This window comes from Taudactylus pleione, unplaced genomic scaffold, assembly GCF_031769625.1.
Source record: "Taudactylus pleione unplaced genomic scaffold, aTauple2 ptg000722l, whole genome shotgun sequence".
Lineage (NCBI taxonomy): Eukaryota > Metazoa > Chordata > Amphibia > Anura > Myobatrachidae > Taudactylus > Taudactylus pleione.
In genome coordinates, this window is record NW_028285124.1 from 1,750,961 (window position 1) to 1,771,017 (window position 20,057).

The following is a 20,057-nucleotide window of genomic DNA, read 5'->3' on the forward strand; positions in this document are numbered from 1 at the left end:
ATAGATATGTGATAGATATGAGATAGATAGATATTAGAGAATTAGATAGATATGAGCTAGATAGATAGATATGAGATAGATATGAGATAGATAGAGATAGATATGAGATAGATGATAGATAGGTATGAGCTAGATAGATATGAGATAGATATATAGATAGATGAGATATGAGATAGAGAGATAGATATGAGAGAGATATGACATAGATACATAGATATGTGATAGATATGAGATAGATAGATATTAGAGAATTAGATAGATATGAGCTAGATAGATATGAGATAGATATATAGATAGATGAGATATGAGATAGAGAGAGAGATATGACATAGATACATAGATATGTGATAGATATGAGATAGATAGATATTAGAGAATTAGATAGATATGAGCTAGATAGATAGATATGAGATAGATATGAGATAGATAGAGATAGATATGAGATAGATGATAGATAGGTATGAGCTAGATAGATATGAGATAGATATATAGATAGATGAGATATGAGATAGAGAGATAGATATGAGAGAGATATGACATAGATACATAGATATGTGATAGATATGAGATAGATAGATATTAGAGAATTAGATAGATATGAGCTAGATAGATATGAGATAGATATATAGATAGATGAGATATGAGATAGAGAGAGAGATATGACATAGATACATAGATATGTGATAGATATGAGATAGATAGATATTAGAGAATTAGATAGATATGAGCTAGATAGATAGATATGAGATAGATATGAGATAGATAGAGATAGATATGAGATAGATGATAGATAGGTATGAGCTAGATAGATATGAGATAGATATATAGATAGATGAGATATGAGATAGAGAGATAGATATGAGAGAGATATGACATAGATACATAGATATGTGATAGATATGAGATAGATAGATATTAGAGAATTAGATAGATATGAGCTAGATAGATATGAGATAGATATATAGATAGATGAGATATGAGATAGAGAGAGAGATATGACATAGATACATAGATATGTGATAGATATGAGATAGATAGATATTAGAGAATTAGATAGATATGAGCTAGATAGATAGATATGAGATAGATATGAGATAGATAGAGATAGATATGAGATAGATGATAGATAGGTATGAGCTAGATAGATATGAGATAGATATATAGATAGATGAGATATGAGATAGAGAGATAGATATGAGAGAGATATGACATAGATACATAGATATGTGATAGATATGAGATAGATAGATATTAGAGAATTAGATAGATATGAGCTAGATAGATATGAGATAGATATATAGATAGATGAGATATGAGATAGAGAGAGAGATATGACATAGATACATAGATATGTGATAGATATGAGATAGATAGATATTAGAGAATTAGATAGATATGAGCTAGATAGATATGAGATAGATATGAGATAGATAGAGATAGATATGAGATAGATAGATATGAGATAGAGATAGATAGATATGAGATAGATAGAGATAGATATGAGATAGATGATAGATGGATATGAGATAGATAGATAGATAGATATGAGCTAGATAGATATGAGCTAGATAGATAGATATGAGCTAGATAGAGATAGATATGAGATAGATAGATAGATATGAGCTAGATAGATATGAGATAGAGATAGATAGATATGAGATAGAGATAGATATGAGATAGATGATAGATAGATATGAGACAGATAGATAGATAAATAGATAGATATGAGATAGATGAAAGATAGATATGAGATAGATATGAAATAGATAGATATGAGATAGATAGATATGAGATAGATAGATAGATGAATAGATAGATATGAGAGATAGATAGATAGATAATGAGGTAGATAGATGGGATAGATATGAGATAGATATGAGACAGATAGATATGAGATAGATGATAGATAGATATGAGATAGATAGATATTAGAGAGATAGATATGAGCTAGATAGATATGAGATAGATATATAGATAGATGAGATATGAGATAGAGAGATAGATAATGAGAGAGATATGAAATAGATACATAGATATGTGATAGATATGAGATAGATAGATATTAGAGAATTAGATAGATATGAGCTAGATAGATAGATATGAGATAGATAGATATGAGATAGATAGAGATAGATATGAGATAGATGATAGATAGATATGAGCTAGATAGATATGAGATAGAGATAGATAGAGATAAATATGAGATAGATGATAGATGGATATGAGATAGATAGATAGATAGATAGATAGATAGATAGATAGATATGAGCTAGATAGATAGATAGATATGAGATAGATAGAGATAGATATGAGAAAGATAGATAGATATGAGCTAGATAGATATGAGATAGATAGAGATAGATAGATAGATAGATATGAGATAGAGATAGATGATAGATAGATATGAGATAGATGATAGATAGATATGAGAGAGATAGATAGATATTAGAGAGATAGATAGATATGAGAGAGATATGAAATAGATACATAGATGTGTGATAGATATGAGATAGATAGATATTAGAGAGATAGATATGAGCTAGATAGATATGAGATAGATATGAGATAGAGAGATAGATAATGAGATAGATATGAGAGAGATATGAAATAGATACATAGATGTGTGATAGATATGAGATATAGATAATGAGATAGATATGAGAGAATTATGGAATAGATAGATATTATAAAGATAGATATGAGATAGATAGATATTAGAGAGATAGATATGAGCTAGATAGATAGATATGAGCTAGATAGATATATAGATAGATGAGATATGAGATAGATATGAAATAGATAGATATGAGATAGATAGATAGATATGAGCTAGATGATAGATAGATATGAGCTAGATAGATATGAGATAGAGATAGATATGAGATAGATATGAGATAGATGATAGATGGATATGAGATAGATAGATAGATAGATAGATAGATAGATATGAGCTAGATAGATAGATATGAGCTAGATAGATAGATAGATATGAGATAGATTGAGATAGATATGAGATAGATGATAGATAGATATGAGCTAGATAGATATGAGATAGATAGAGATAGATAGATAGATAGATAGATAGATAGATAGATATGAGATAGATAGATATGAGATAGATAGATAGATAGATATGAGCTAGATAGATATGAGATAGATGATAGATAGATATGAGACAGATAGATAAATAGATAGATAGATATGAGATAGATAGATATGAGATAGATAGATATGAGATAGATGATAGACAGATCGATAGATAGATATGAGATAGATACGAGAGAGATATTAAATAGATACATAGATATGAGAGATAGATAGATATGAGATAGATATGAGATAGATACAAGAGAGATATGAAATAGATAGATATTATAAAGATAGATATTAGAGAGATAGATAGGTATGAGCTAGATAGATATGAGATAGATATATAGATAGATGAGATATGAGATAGAGAGATAGATATGAGAGAGATATGACATAGATACATAGATATGTGATAGATATGAGATAGATAGATATTAGAGAATTAGATAGATATGAGCTAGATAGATAGATATGAAATAGATAGATAATAGATAGATAGATATGAAATAGATAGATAGATCGATAGATATGAGATAGATAGATCGATAGATCGATATGAGACAGATAGATATGAGACAGATAGATAGATATGAGAGAGATATGAAATAGATACATAGATGTGTGATAGATATGAGATAGATAGATAGATCGATAGATAGATATGAGATAGATAGATATGAGACAGATCGATAGATCTGAGATAGATAGATATGAGATAGATGATAGGTAGATATGAGATAGATGATAGATAGATATGAGACAGATAGATAGATAAATAGATAGATATGAGATAGATAGAGAGATAGATATGAGATAGATCGATAGATAGATATGAGATAGATGATAGGTAGATATGAGATAGATATGAGATAGATGATAGATAGATAGATATGAGACAGATAGATAGATAAATAAATAGATAGATATGAGATAGATAGAGAGATAGATATGAGAGAGATATGAAATAGATAGATATGAGAGAGATAGATATGAGATAGATAGAGATAGATATGAGATAGATGATAGATAGATATGAGCTAGATAGATATGAGATAGAGATAGATATGAGATAGATATGAGATAGATGATAGATGGATATGAGATAGATAGATAGATAGATATGAGCTAGATAGATAGATATGAGCTAGATAGATAGATAGATATGAGATAGATATGAGATAGATTGAGATAGATATGAGATAGATGATAGATAGATATGAGCTAGATAGATATGAGATAGATAGAGATAGATAGATAGATAGATATGAGATAGATAGATATGAGATAGATAGATAGATAGATATGAGCTAGATAGATATGAGATAGATGATAGATAGATATGAGACAGATAGATAAATAGATAGATAGATATGAGATAGATAGATATGAGATAGATGATAGACAGATCGATAGATAGATATGAGATAGATACGAGAGAGATATTAAATAGATACATAGATATGAGAGATAGGTAGATATGAGATAGATATGAGATAGATACAAGAGAGATATGAAATAGATAGATATTATAAAGATAGATATTAGAGAGATAGATAGGTATGAGCTAGATAGATATGAGATAGATATATAGATAGATGAGATATGAGATAGAGAGATAGATATGAGAGAGATATGACATAGATACATAGATATGTGATAGATATGAGATAGATAGATATTAGAGAATTAGATAGATATGAGCTAGATAGATAGATATGAGATAGATAGATAATGAGATAGATATGAAATAGATAGATATGAGATAGATAGATAGATATGAGATAGATAGATGAATAGATAGAAATGAGAGATAGATAGATAGATAATGAGGTAGATAGATGGGATAGATATGAGATAGATATGAGACAGATAGATATATAAATATGAGACAGATAGATATTAGAGAGATAGATAGATATGAGAGAGATATGAAATAGATACATAGATGTGTGATAGATATGAGATAGATAGATATTAGAGAGATAGATATGAGCTAGATAGATAATGAGATAGATATGAGAGAGATATGAAATAGATACATAGATGTGTGATAGATATGCGATAGATAGATAATGAGATAGATATGAGAGAATTATGAAATAGATAGATATTATAAAGATAGATATGAGATAGATAGATATTAGAGAGATAGATATGAGCTAGATAGATAGATATGAGATAAATAGATATATAGATAGATGAGATATGAGATAGATAATGAGATAGATATGACATAGATAGATATGAGATAGATAGATATGAGATAGATAGATATTAGAGAGATAGATAGATAGATAGATAGATAGATATGAGATAGATGATAGACAGATGGATAGAGAGATAGATAGATAGATAGATATGAAATAGATAGATAATAGATAGATAGATAGATATGAAATAGATAGATAATAGATAGATAGATATGAAATAGATAGATAGATCGATAGATATGAGATAGATAGATATGAGATAGATAGATCGATATGAGACAGATAGATATGAGATAGATAGATAGATAGATATGAGAGAGATATGAAATAGATACATAGATGTGTGATAGATATGAGATAGATAGATATGAGATAGATCTATAGATAGATCGATAGATAGATATGAGATAGATAGATATGAGACAGATCGATAGATCTGAGATAGATAGATATGAGATAGATGATAGATAGATATGAGATAGATGATAGGTAGATATGAGATAGATGATAGGTAGATATGAGATAGATGATAGATAGATATGAGAAAGATAGATAAATAGATAGATATGAGATAGATAGATAATGAGATAGATATGAAATAGATAGATATGAGATAGATAGATATGAGATAGATAGATGAATAGATAGAAATGAGAGATAGATAGATAGATAATGAGGTAGATAGATGGGATAGATATGAGATAGATATGAGACAGATAGATATATAAATATGAGACAGATAGATATTAGAGAGATAGATAGATATGAGAGAGATATGAAATAGATACATAGATGTGTGATAGATATGAGATAGATAGATATTAGAGAGATAGATATGAGCTAGATAGATATGAGATAGATATGAGATAGAGAGATAGATAATGAGATAGATATGAGAGAGATATGAAATAGATACATAGATGTGTGATAGATATGCGATAGATAGATAATGAGATAGATATGAGAGAATTATGAAATAGATAGATATTATAAAGATAGATATGAGATAGATAGATATTAGAGAGATAGATATGAGCTAGATAGGTAGATATGAGATAAATAGATATATAGATAGATGAGATATGAGATAGATAATGAGATAGATATGAAATAGATAGATATGAGATAGATAGATATGAGATAGATAGATATTAGAGAGATAGATAGATAGATAGATAGATAGATATGAGATAGATAGATAGATATGAAATAGATAGATAATAGATAGATAGATATGAAATAGATAGATAATAGATAGATAGATATGAAATAGATAGATAGATCGATAGATATGAGATAGATAGATCGATATGAGACAGATAGATATGAGATAGATAGATATATAGATATGAGACAGATAGATAGATATGAGAGAGATATGAAATGGATACATAGATGTGTGAGAGATATGAGATAGATATGAGATAGATCGATAGATCTATAGATAGATCGATAGATAGATATGAGATAGATAGATATGAGACAGATCGATAGATCTGAGATAGATATGAGATAGATGATAGATAGATATGAGATAGATGATAGGTAGATATGAGATAGATGATAGGTAGATATGAGATAGATGATAGATAGATAGATAGATATGAGAAAGATAGATAAATAGATAGATATGAGATAGATAGATAGAGAGATAGATAGATATGAGAGAGATAGATATGAGATAGATCGATAGATCTATAGATAGATCGATAGATAGATATGAGATAGATAGATATGAGACAGATCGATAGATCTGAGATAGATATGAGATAGATGATAGATAGATAGATATGAGATAGATGATAGGTAGATATGAGATAGATGATAGGTAGATATGAGATAGATGATAGATAGATAGATAGATAGATATGAGAAAGATAGATAAATAGATAGATATGAGATAGATAGATAGAGAGATAGATAGATATGAGAGAGATAGATATGAGATAGATCGATAGATAGATATGAGATAGATGATAGGTAGATATGAGATAGATATGAGATAGATGATAGATAGATATGAGACAGATAGATAGATAAATAAATAGATAGATATGAGATAGATAGAGAGATAGATATGAGAGAGATATGAAATAGATAGATATGAGAGAGATAGATATGAGAGAGATAGATATGAGATAGATAGATAGATAATAGATAGATAGATAGATAATAGATAGATAGAGAGATAGATAGATGAGAGAGATATGAAATAGGGGAAGCAATCGGGAAGCAGACTGCCTAAAAACCGGTAGCCGGCTTCCCGACTGTCTTATCCTGGCATGGGTGAAATCATACCAATTCCATGATAGATAGATAGATAGATAGATAGATAGATAGATATGAGTTAGATCGATAGATAGATATGAGATAGATCGATAGATCGCTAGATAGATATGAGATAGATAGATCGATAGATATGAGACAGATAGATATGAGATAGATAGATAGATAGATAGATAGATAGATAGATTACCTGTCTGTGTCCAGTGCTACAAGCGGTTTTTCGTCTGGACTTTGGTCCAGTGAGGAGTAACCTTTGTTTGGGACTACCAATCTGGAAAGCAAATTAATAATATTATTACACAAAGAAGTATTACTCAGAGGCACATTGGTATTACTCCGGGGGTTTCGGTATTACAGGGTATTACTTCTGTAGGTATATAGGTATCACTCAAAACGGTATTGTTTTTACTCAGAGGGGTACAGGTGTCACTCAGCTATTCAGCTATACATCTACAGGAATATGTACAGTAGATGAGGGTCGGGCTGGTGATACAATGAGGAATATGTACAGTAGATGAGGGTCAGGCTGGCGATACAATGAGGAATATGTACAGTAGATGAGGGTCAGGCTGTTGATACAATGAGGAATATGTACAGTAGATGAGGGTCGGGCTGGTGATATAATGAGGAATATGTACAGTAGATGAGGGTCGGGCTGGCGATACAATGAGGAATATGTACAGTAGATGAGGGTCGGGCTGGCGATACAATGAGGAATATGTACAGTAGATGAGGGTCAGGCTGGCGATACAATGAGGAATACATACAGTAGATGAGGGTCGGGCTGGCGATACAATGAGGAATATGTACAGTAGATGAGGGTCAGGCTGGTGATATAATGAGGCATATTGTACAGTAGATGAGGGTCAGGCTGGTGATATAATGAGGAATATGTACAGTAGATGAGGGTCGGGCTGGCGATACAATGAGGAATATGTACAGTAGATGAGGGTCGGGCTGGCGATACAATGAGGAATACATACAGTAGATGAGGGTCGGGCTGGCGATACAATGAGGAATATGTACAGTAGATGAGGGTCAGGCTGGTGATATAATGAGGCATATTGTACAGTAGATGAGGGTCAGGCTGGTGATATAATGAGGAATATGTACAGTAGATGAGGGTCGGGCTGGCGATACAATGAGGAATATGTACAGTAGATGAGGGTCGGGCTGGCGATACAATGAGGAATATGTACAGTAGATGAGGGTCGGGCTGGCGATATAATGAGGAATATGTACAGTAGATGAGGGTCGGGCTGGCGATACAATGAGGAATACATACAGTAGATGAGGGTCGGGCTGGCGATACAATGAGGAATATGTACAGTAGATGAGGGTCAGGCTGGTGATATAATGAGGCATATTGTACAGTAGATGAGGGTCAGGCTGGTGATACAATGAGGAATATGTACAGTAGATGAGGGTCAGGCTGGTGATATGAGGAATATGTACAGTAGATGAGGGTCGGGCTGGTGACACAATGAGGAATACGTACAGTAGATGAGGGTCAGGCTGGTGATACAATGAGGAATATGTACAGTAGATGAGGGTCGGGCTGGCGACACAATGAGGAATATGTACAGTAGATGAGGGTCGGGCTGGTGACACAATGAGGAATATGTACAGTAGATGAGGGTCAGGCTGGCGATACAATGAGGAATATGTACAGTAGATGAGGGTCGGGCTGGTGACACAATGAGGAATATGTACAGTAGATGAGGGTCAGGCTGGTGATATAATGAGGAATATGTACAGTAGATGAGGGTTAGGCTGGTGATATAATGAGGAATATGTACAGTAGATGAGGGTCGGGCTGGTGATATAATGAGGAATATATACAGTAGATGAGGGTCGGGCTGGTGATATAATGAGGAATATGTACAGTAGATGAGGGTCGGGCTGGTGATATAATGAGGAATATGTACAGTAGATGAGGGTCGGGCTGGTGATATAATGAGGAATATGTACAGTAGATGAGGGTCGGGCTGGTGATATGAGGAATATGTACAGTAGATGAGGGTCGGGCTGGTGATATAATCAGGAATATGTACAGTAGATGAGGGTCGGGCTGGTGATATAATCAGGAATATGTACAGTAGATGAGGGTCGGGCTGGTGATATAGGCCTCATTCGGAGATGGATGCGTTACCGATATTCACACAAGTGATTGTTTTTTGAACTACGCATGCGTCTAATTAGCTAAAATGTCGCACAGCGAATGCCCCCATGGTGTGTAGGCACAGAGACGTGGTATCAATAGAGATACAAGAACTCCGAAATGTATTGGGCTTTCCTGGGCAGCGACTATTCAGACGCACGGATGGTCCATCTTATGGGAGTGTCGCGGGCGTGACGCATAAATCGTAAAGTCGCAGACAGGACTACGGCAAAAGATGGTCGCAGCAGCGCGCGACTCTGAATGAGCCCCGCTATGAGGTTATAGACTAGTCCTGTGCTCTGCGCTGGGGAACCACATCCACTGTCTAAGCTGCAATTACATGAATCAGGGCTTAGAGACCATGTGATAAGGGTCCAGCGGAGGCAGCCACAGATAACAGCGCCCCCTATAGCTGCAACACAAGCTAGAACCTGCTCCACTTGCACAGCCCCCAATGAAGGCCATAGTAGAACTGGCAGTGCCACCTATATGCAGGGCAGGGTATTACAGGGAAACATCCAGCCTATAGGAAGCATGCTCATAATTCCCTTAGAATCTATGTGGGACAGGCAGGGGGAACGGGAACTTCCCCAGCTGAAATTCAGTGCCAACCAGTACCTAGCCCCAGGGGGCGGCACAGCCACTGCGGCACTGTCCTGGCTCATAACCTTAATGGTGCCCACTGGGTCATTCCAAGTGGCGTGGTCCAGCCCTGGTTGCTTGACCATTTACATTTTTGTGTGTGTGTGATGACCCCTGTAAGTTAGTAGTCAGAGACCACACCCACTTTATCTGTATTTAGCGTCATATGAAGATGGCGGCCATTTCTGTATCATGGCGTATGACATTTATCACTGCTGCGGGCGTTTGGGATAAACGCAATATCTCAGCTCAGAAAAGTCATAGAAAGCCGGGATACACAGTATTATTCTCAGCACATTTCACACTACATTCTGCCATAAAACCACGTCCGTACCTCACTTCATTATCCCTGACATTTACGCCCAAATTTAATTGTCAGATTATAAATAAAAGTCTATTTTTTGGATTATATCTCAGTGGGAAGGAATAAAATATCAGAGCCGTCATTGTGTTTGGTAACAGCTGTATATACTGTATATACTCAACGAGTTGCCAAACTAATTCTGAGTTATTGACCTTGTCTACATTTTATATTAGAAATTCCTTGTTTTTCCATTTTTCACCTAAATTGACTCTGGTGGGAGACATGACAAACATGTCACATTCACAGCATACACACTACACAACATATACACAGTATACACACTACACAACATATACACAGTATACACACTACACAACATATACACAGTATACACACTACACAGCATATACACACTACACAGCATACACACACTACACAGCATACACACACTACACAGCATACACACTACACAGCATACACACACTACACAGCATACACACACTACACAGCATACACACTACACAACATATACACAGTATACACACTACACAACATATACACAGTATACACACTACACAGCATATACACACTACACAGCATACACACACTACACAGCATACACACTACACAACATATACACAGTATACACACTACACAACATATACACAGTATACACACTACACAACATATACACAGTATACACACTACACAGCATATACACACTACACAGCATACACACACTACACAGCATACACACTACACAGCATACACACACTACACAGCATACACACACTACACAGCATACACACTACACAACATATACACAGTATACACACTACACAACATATACACAGTATACACACTACACAACATATACACACTACACAGCATACACACACTACACAGCATACACACTACACAACATATACACAGTATACACACTACACAACATATACACAGTATACACACTACACAACATATACACAGTATACACACTACACAGCATATACACACTACACAGCATACACACACTACACAGCATACACACTACACAGCATACACACACTACACAGCATACACACTACACAGCATACACACACTACACAGCATACACACTACACAGCATACACACACTACACAGCATATACACACTACACAGCATACACACTACACAGCATACATACTACACAGCATACACACACTACACAGCATACACACACTACACAGCATAGACACTACACAACATATACACAGTATACACACTACACAACATATACACAGTATACACACTACACAGCATATACACACTACACAGCATACACACACTACACAGCATACACACTACACAGCATACACACACTACACAGCATACACACTACACAGCATACACACACTACACAGCATACACACTACACAGCATACACACTACACAGCATACACACTACACAGCATATACACACTACACAGCATACACACTACACAGCATACACACTACACAGCATACATACTACACAGCATACACACACTACACAGCATACACACACTACACAGCATAGACACTACACAACATATACACAGTATACACACTACACAACATATACACAGTATACACACTACACAGCATATACACACTACACAGCACACACACTACACAGCATACACACACTACACAGCATACACACTACACAGCATAAACACACTACACAGCATACACACACTACACAGCATACACACTACACAGCATACACACTACACAGCATACACACACTACACAGCATATACACACTACACAGCATATACACACTACACAGCATACATACTACACAGCATACATACTACACAGCATACACACACTACACAGCATACACACTACACAGCATACACACACTACACAGCATACACACTACACAGCATACACACACTACACAGCATACACACACTACACAGCATACACACACTACACAGCATACACACTACACAGCATATACACACTACACAGCATACACACACTACACAGCATACACACACTACACAGCATACACACACTACACAGCATATACACTACACAGCATACACACACTACACAGCATACACACACTACACAGCATACACACTACACAGCATATACACAATACACAGCATACACACTACACAGCATATACACACTACACAGCATATACACACTACACAGCATATACACTACACAGCACACACACTACACAGCATATACACACTACACAGCATATACACTACACAGCATATACACACTACACAGCATATACACTACACAGCATACACACTACACAGAGTACACACTACACAGCGTACACACTACACAGCATACACACTACACAGCATATACACACTACACAGCATATACACTACACAGCATACACACTACACAGAGTACACACTACACAGCATATACAGTATACACACTACACAGCATATACACACTACACAGCGTACACACTACACAGCATACACACTACACAGCATATACACACTACACAGAGTACACACTACACAGCGTACACACTACACAGCATATACACACTACACAGCATATACACACACTACACAGCATACACACACTACACAGCATATACACACTACACAGCATATACACTACACAGCACACACACTACACAGCATACACAGTACACAGCATACACACTACACAGCATACACACTACACAGCATACACACTACACAGCAAACACACTACACAGCATACACACTACACAGCATATACACACTACACAGCATATACACACTACACAGCATACACACTACACAGCATATACACTACACAGCATATACACACTACACAGCATACACACTACACAGCATACACACTACACAGCATATACACACTACACAGCATATACACTACACAGCGTACACACTACACAGCATACACACTACACAGCATACACACTACACAGCATATACACACTACACAGCATACACAGTACACAGCATACACACTACACAGCATATACACACTACACAGCGTACACACTACACAGCATACACACTACACAGCATATACACACTACACAGCATACACACTACACAGAGTACACACTACACAGCGTACACACTACACAGCATATACAGTATACACACTACACAGCATATACACACTACACAGCGTACACACTACACAGCATACACACTACACAGCATATACACACTACACAGCATACACACTACACAGCATATACACACTACACAGCATACACACTACACAGCATACACACTACACAGCATACACACACACTACACAGCATACACACTACACAGCATACACACACTACACAGCATATACACAGTACACAGCATACACACTACACAGCACACACACTACACAGCATACACACTACACAGCATATACACAGTACACAGCATACACACACTACACAGCATACACACACTACACAGCATATACACACTACACAGCATACACACTACACAGCATATACACACTACACAGCATATACACTACACAGCATACACACTACACAGCATACACACTACACAGCATATACACACTACACAGCATACACACTACACAGAGTACACACTACACAGCATATACAGTATACACACTACACAGCATATACACACTACACAGCGTACACACTACACAGCATACACACTACACAGCATATACACACTACACAGCATACACACTACACAGCATATACACACTACACAGCATACACACACACTACACAGCATACACACTACACAGCATACACACACTACACAGCATATACACAGTACACAGCACACACACTACACAGCATATACACTACACAGCATATACACACTACACAGCATATACACTACACAGCATACACACTACACAGAGTACACACTACACAGCGTACACACTACACAGCATACACACTACACAGCATATACACACTACACAGCATATACACTACACAGCATACACACTACACAGAGTACACACTACACAGCATATACAGTATACACACTACACAGCATATACACACTACACAGCGTACACACTACACAGCATACACACTACACAGCATATACACACTACACAGAGTACACACTACACAGCGTACACACTACACAGCATATACACACTACACAGCATACACACTACACAGCATATACACACTACACAGCATACACACACTACACAGCATATACACACTACACAGCATATACACTACACAGCACACACACTACACAGCATACACAGTACACAGCATACACACTACACAGCATACACACTACACAGCAAACACACTACACAGCATATACACACTACACAGCATACACACTACACAGCATATACACACTACACAGCATATACACACTACACAGCATACACAATACACAGCATATACACTACACAGCATACACACTACACAGCATATACACACTACACAGCATACACACTACACAGCATATACACACTACACAGCATATACACTACACAGCATATACACTACACAGCGTACACACTACACAGCATACACACTACACAGCATACACACTACACAGCATATACACACTACACAGCATACACAGTACACAGCATACACACTACACAGAGTACACACTACACAGCATATACACACTACACAGCGTACACACTACACAGCATACACACTACACAGCATATACACACTACACAGCATACACACTACACAGAGTACACACTACACAGCGTACACACTACACAGCATATACAGTATACACACTACACAGCATATACACACTACACAGCGTACACACTACACAGCATACACACTACACAGCATATACACACTACACAGCATACACACTACACAGCATATACACACTACACAGCATACACACTACACAGCATACATACACACTACACAGCATACACACACTACACAGCATATACACAGTACACAGCATACACACTACACAGCACACACACTACACAGCACACACACTACACAGCATACACACTACACAGCATACACACTACACAGCATATACACAGTACACAGCATACACACACTACACAGCATACACACACTACACAGCATATACACACTACACAGCATATACACACTACACAGCATATACACTACACAGCATACACACTACACAGCATATACACACTACACAGCATACACACTACACAGAGTACACACTACACAGCGTACACACTACACAGCATATACAGTATACACACTACACAGCATATACACACTACACAGCGTACACACTACACAGCATACACACTACACAGCATATACACACTACACAGCATACACACTACACAGCATATACACACTACACAGCATACACACACACTACACAGCATACACACTACACAGCATACACACACTACACAGCATATAAACAGTACACAGCATACACACTACACAGCACACACACTACACAGCATACACACTACACAGCATATACACAGTACACAGCATACACACACTACACAGCATACACACACTACACAGCATATACACACTACACAGCATATACACACTACACAGCATATACACTACACAGCATACACACTACACAGCATACACACTACACAGCATATACACACTACACAGCATATACACTACACAGCATATACACTACACAGAGTACACACTACACAGCATACACACTACACAGCATATACACTACACAGAGTACACACTACACAGCATACACACTACACAGCATATACACTACACAGAGTACACACTACACAGCATATACAGTATACACACTACACAGCATATACACACTACACAGCGTACACACTACACAGCATACACACTACACAGCATATACACACTACACAGCATACACACTACACAGCATACACACTACACAGAGTACACACTACACAGCATATACAGTATACACACTACACAGCATATACACACTACACAGCGTACACACTACACAGCATACACACTACACAGCATATACACACTACACAGCATACACACTACACAGCATATACACACTACACAGCATACACACTACACAGCATATACACACTACACAGCATATACACTACACAGCATACACACTACACAGCATACACACACACTACACAGCATACACACTACACAGCATACACACACTACACAGCATATACACAGTACAGAGAATACACAGTACACAGCATATACACGGTACACAGAGTACACACTACACAGCATGTACACTACACAGCATATACACTACACAGCATACACACTACACAGCATACACACACTACACAGCATATACACAGTACACAGAATACACAGTACACAGCATATACACGGTACACAGAGTACACACTACACAGTATATACACAGTACACAGAGTACACTACATAGCATACACAATACACAGCACATACACACTACACAGCATACACACTACACAGTACACAGCATATACAAAGTACACAGAGTACACACTACACAGCATATACAAAGTACACACTACACAGCATACACTCTACACACACACTACACAGCACACAGAATACACAACATACATACTACACAGCATACACACTGCACACACACTACACAGCACACACACTACACAGCATACACACTACACACACACAATACACAGCATACACTCTACACAGCATACACAGCACACAGCATACACTCTACACAGCATACACACTACACAGCACACACACTACACAGCATACACACTACACAGCACACAGAATACACAGCATATACACAGTACACAGCATACACAGTATACACTCTACACAGCATATACACAGCATACACTCTACACAGCATACACACTACACAGAACACACAGTACACAGAATACACACTACACAGAACACACAGTACACAGCATACACACTACACAGCATACACACTACACAGAGTACACACTACACAGCGTACACACTACACAGCATATACAGTATACACACTACACAGCATATACACACTACACAGCGTACACACTACACAGCATATACACACTACACAGCATATACACACTACACAGCATACACACTACACAGCATATACACACTACACAGCATATACACTACACAGCATACACACTACACAGCATACACACACACTACACAGCATACACACTACACAGCATACACACACTACACAGCATATACACAGTACACAGAATACACAGTACACAGCATATACACGGTACACAGAGTACACACTACACAGCATGTACACTACACAGCATACAAACCACACAGCATACACACACTACACAGCATATACACAGTACACAGAATACACAGTACACAGCATATACACGGTACACAGAGTACACACTACACAGTATATACACAGTACACAGAGTACACTACACAGCATACACAATACACAGCACATACACACTACACAGCATACACACTACACAGTACACAGCATATACAAAGTACACAGAGTACACACTGCACAGCATATACAAAGTACACACTACACAGCATACACTCTACACACACACTACACAGCACACAGAATACACAACATACATACTACACAGCATACACACTGCACACACACTACACAGCACACACACTACACAGCATACACACTACACACACACAATACACAGCATACACTCTACACAGCATACACAGCATACACTCTACACAGCATACACACTACACAGCACACACTCTACACAGCATACACACTACACAGCACACAGAATACACAGCATACACTCTACACAGCATATACACAGTACACAGCATACACAGTATACACTCTACACAGCATATACACAGCATACACTCTACACAGTATACACACTACACAGCATACAAAGTACAAAGAATACATACTACACAGCATATACAGTATACACACTACACAGAACACACAGTACACAGAATACACACTACACAGAACACACAGTACACAGAATACACACTACACCGCATATACGCTACACAGAATACACAGTACACAAAATACACAGCATATAAACTACAAAGAATACACAGCATACACACTACACAGCATATACAGTATACACAGTACACAGAATACACACTACACAGCACACACACTACACAGCATATACAGCACACACACTACACAGCATATACAGTATATACAATACACAGTACACAACATACACAGTGCACAACATACACAGAATACACACTACGCAGCATATACAGTATACACAGAATACACACTACACAGCATACACTACACAACATATACAATATACACACTACACAGTATACACACTACACAGCATATACAGTATACACACTACACAGAATACACAGTGCACAACATACACAGCATATACAGTATACACACTACACAGAATACACAGTACACAGCATACACACTACACAGCATATACAGTATACACACTACACAGAATACACAGTACACAGCATACACACTACACAGCATATACAGTATACACACTACAAAGAATACACACTACACAGCATACGCTACACAGTATATACAGTATACACACTACAGAGAATACACAGAATACACAGTACACAGAATACACACTACAAAGTACACAGAATACAAAGTACACAGAATACACACTACACAGCATATACAGAATACACTCTACACAGAATACACACTACACAGCACACACTACACAGCATATACAGTATACACACTACACAGAATACACAGTACACAGAATACACACTACACAGCATACACACTACACAGCATACACACACACTACACAGCATACACACTACACAGCATACACACACTACACAGCATATACACAGTACACAGAATACACAGTACACAGCATATACACGGTACACAGAGTACACACTACACAGCATGTACACTACACAGCATACACACTACACAGCATACACACACTACACAGCATATACACAGTACACAGAATACACAGTACACAGCATATACACGGTACACAGAGTACACACTACACAGTATATACACAGTACACAGAGTACACTACACAGCATACACAATACACAGCACATACACACTACACAGCATACACACTACACAGTACACAGCATATACAAAGTACACAGAGTACACACTACACAGCATATAGAAAGTACACACTACACAGCATACACTCTACACACACACTACACAGCACACAGAATACACAACATACATACTACACAGCATACACACTGCACACACACTACACAGCACACACACTACACAGCATACACACTACACACACACAATACACAGCATACACTCTACACAGCATACACAGCATACACTCTACACAGCATACACACTACACAGCACACACTCTACACAGCATACACACTACACAGCACACAGAATACACAGCATACACTCTACACAGCATATACACAGT

The 20,057-nt window shown here is 37.0% G+C and overlaps 1 protein-coding gene across 1 annotated transcript in view; it reads right to left on the reverse strand.

The window, feature by feature from the left end:
- Window positions 1–20,057, reverse strand: part of FAM219A (family with sequence similarity 219 member A) — a 125,872-nt gene that overhangs the window by 12,258 nt on the left and 93,557 nt on the right. Inside the window, exon 3 of the mRNA XM_088456851.1 lies at window positions 7,777–7,857. Within this exon, the coding sequence (XP_088312977.1) occupies window positions 7,777–7,857 (81 nt within the window). The remainder of the gene's footprint in view (window positions 1–7,776; window positions 7,858–20,057) is intronic.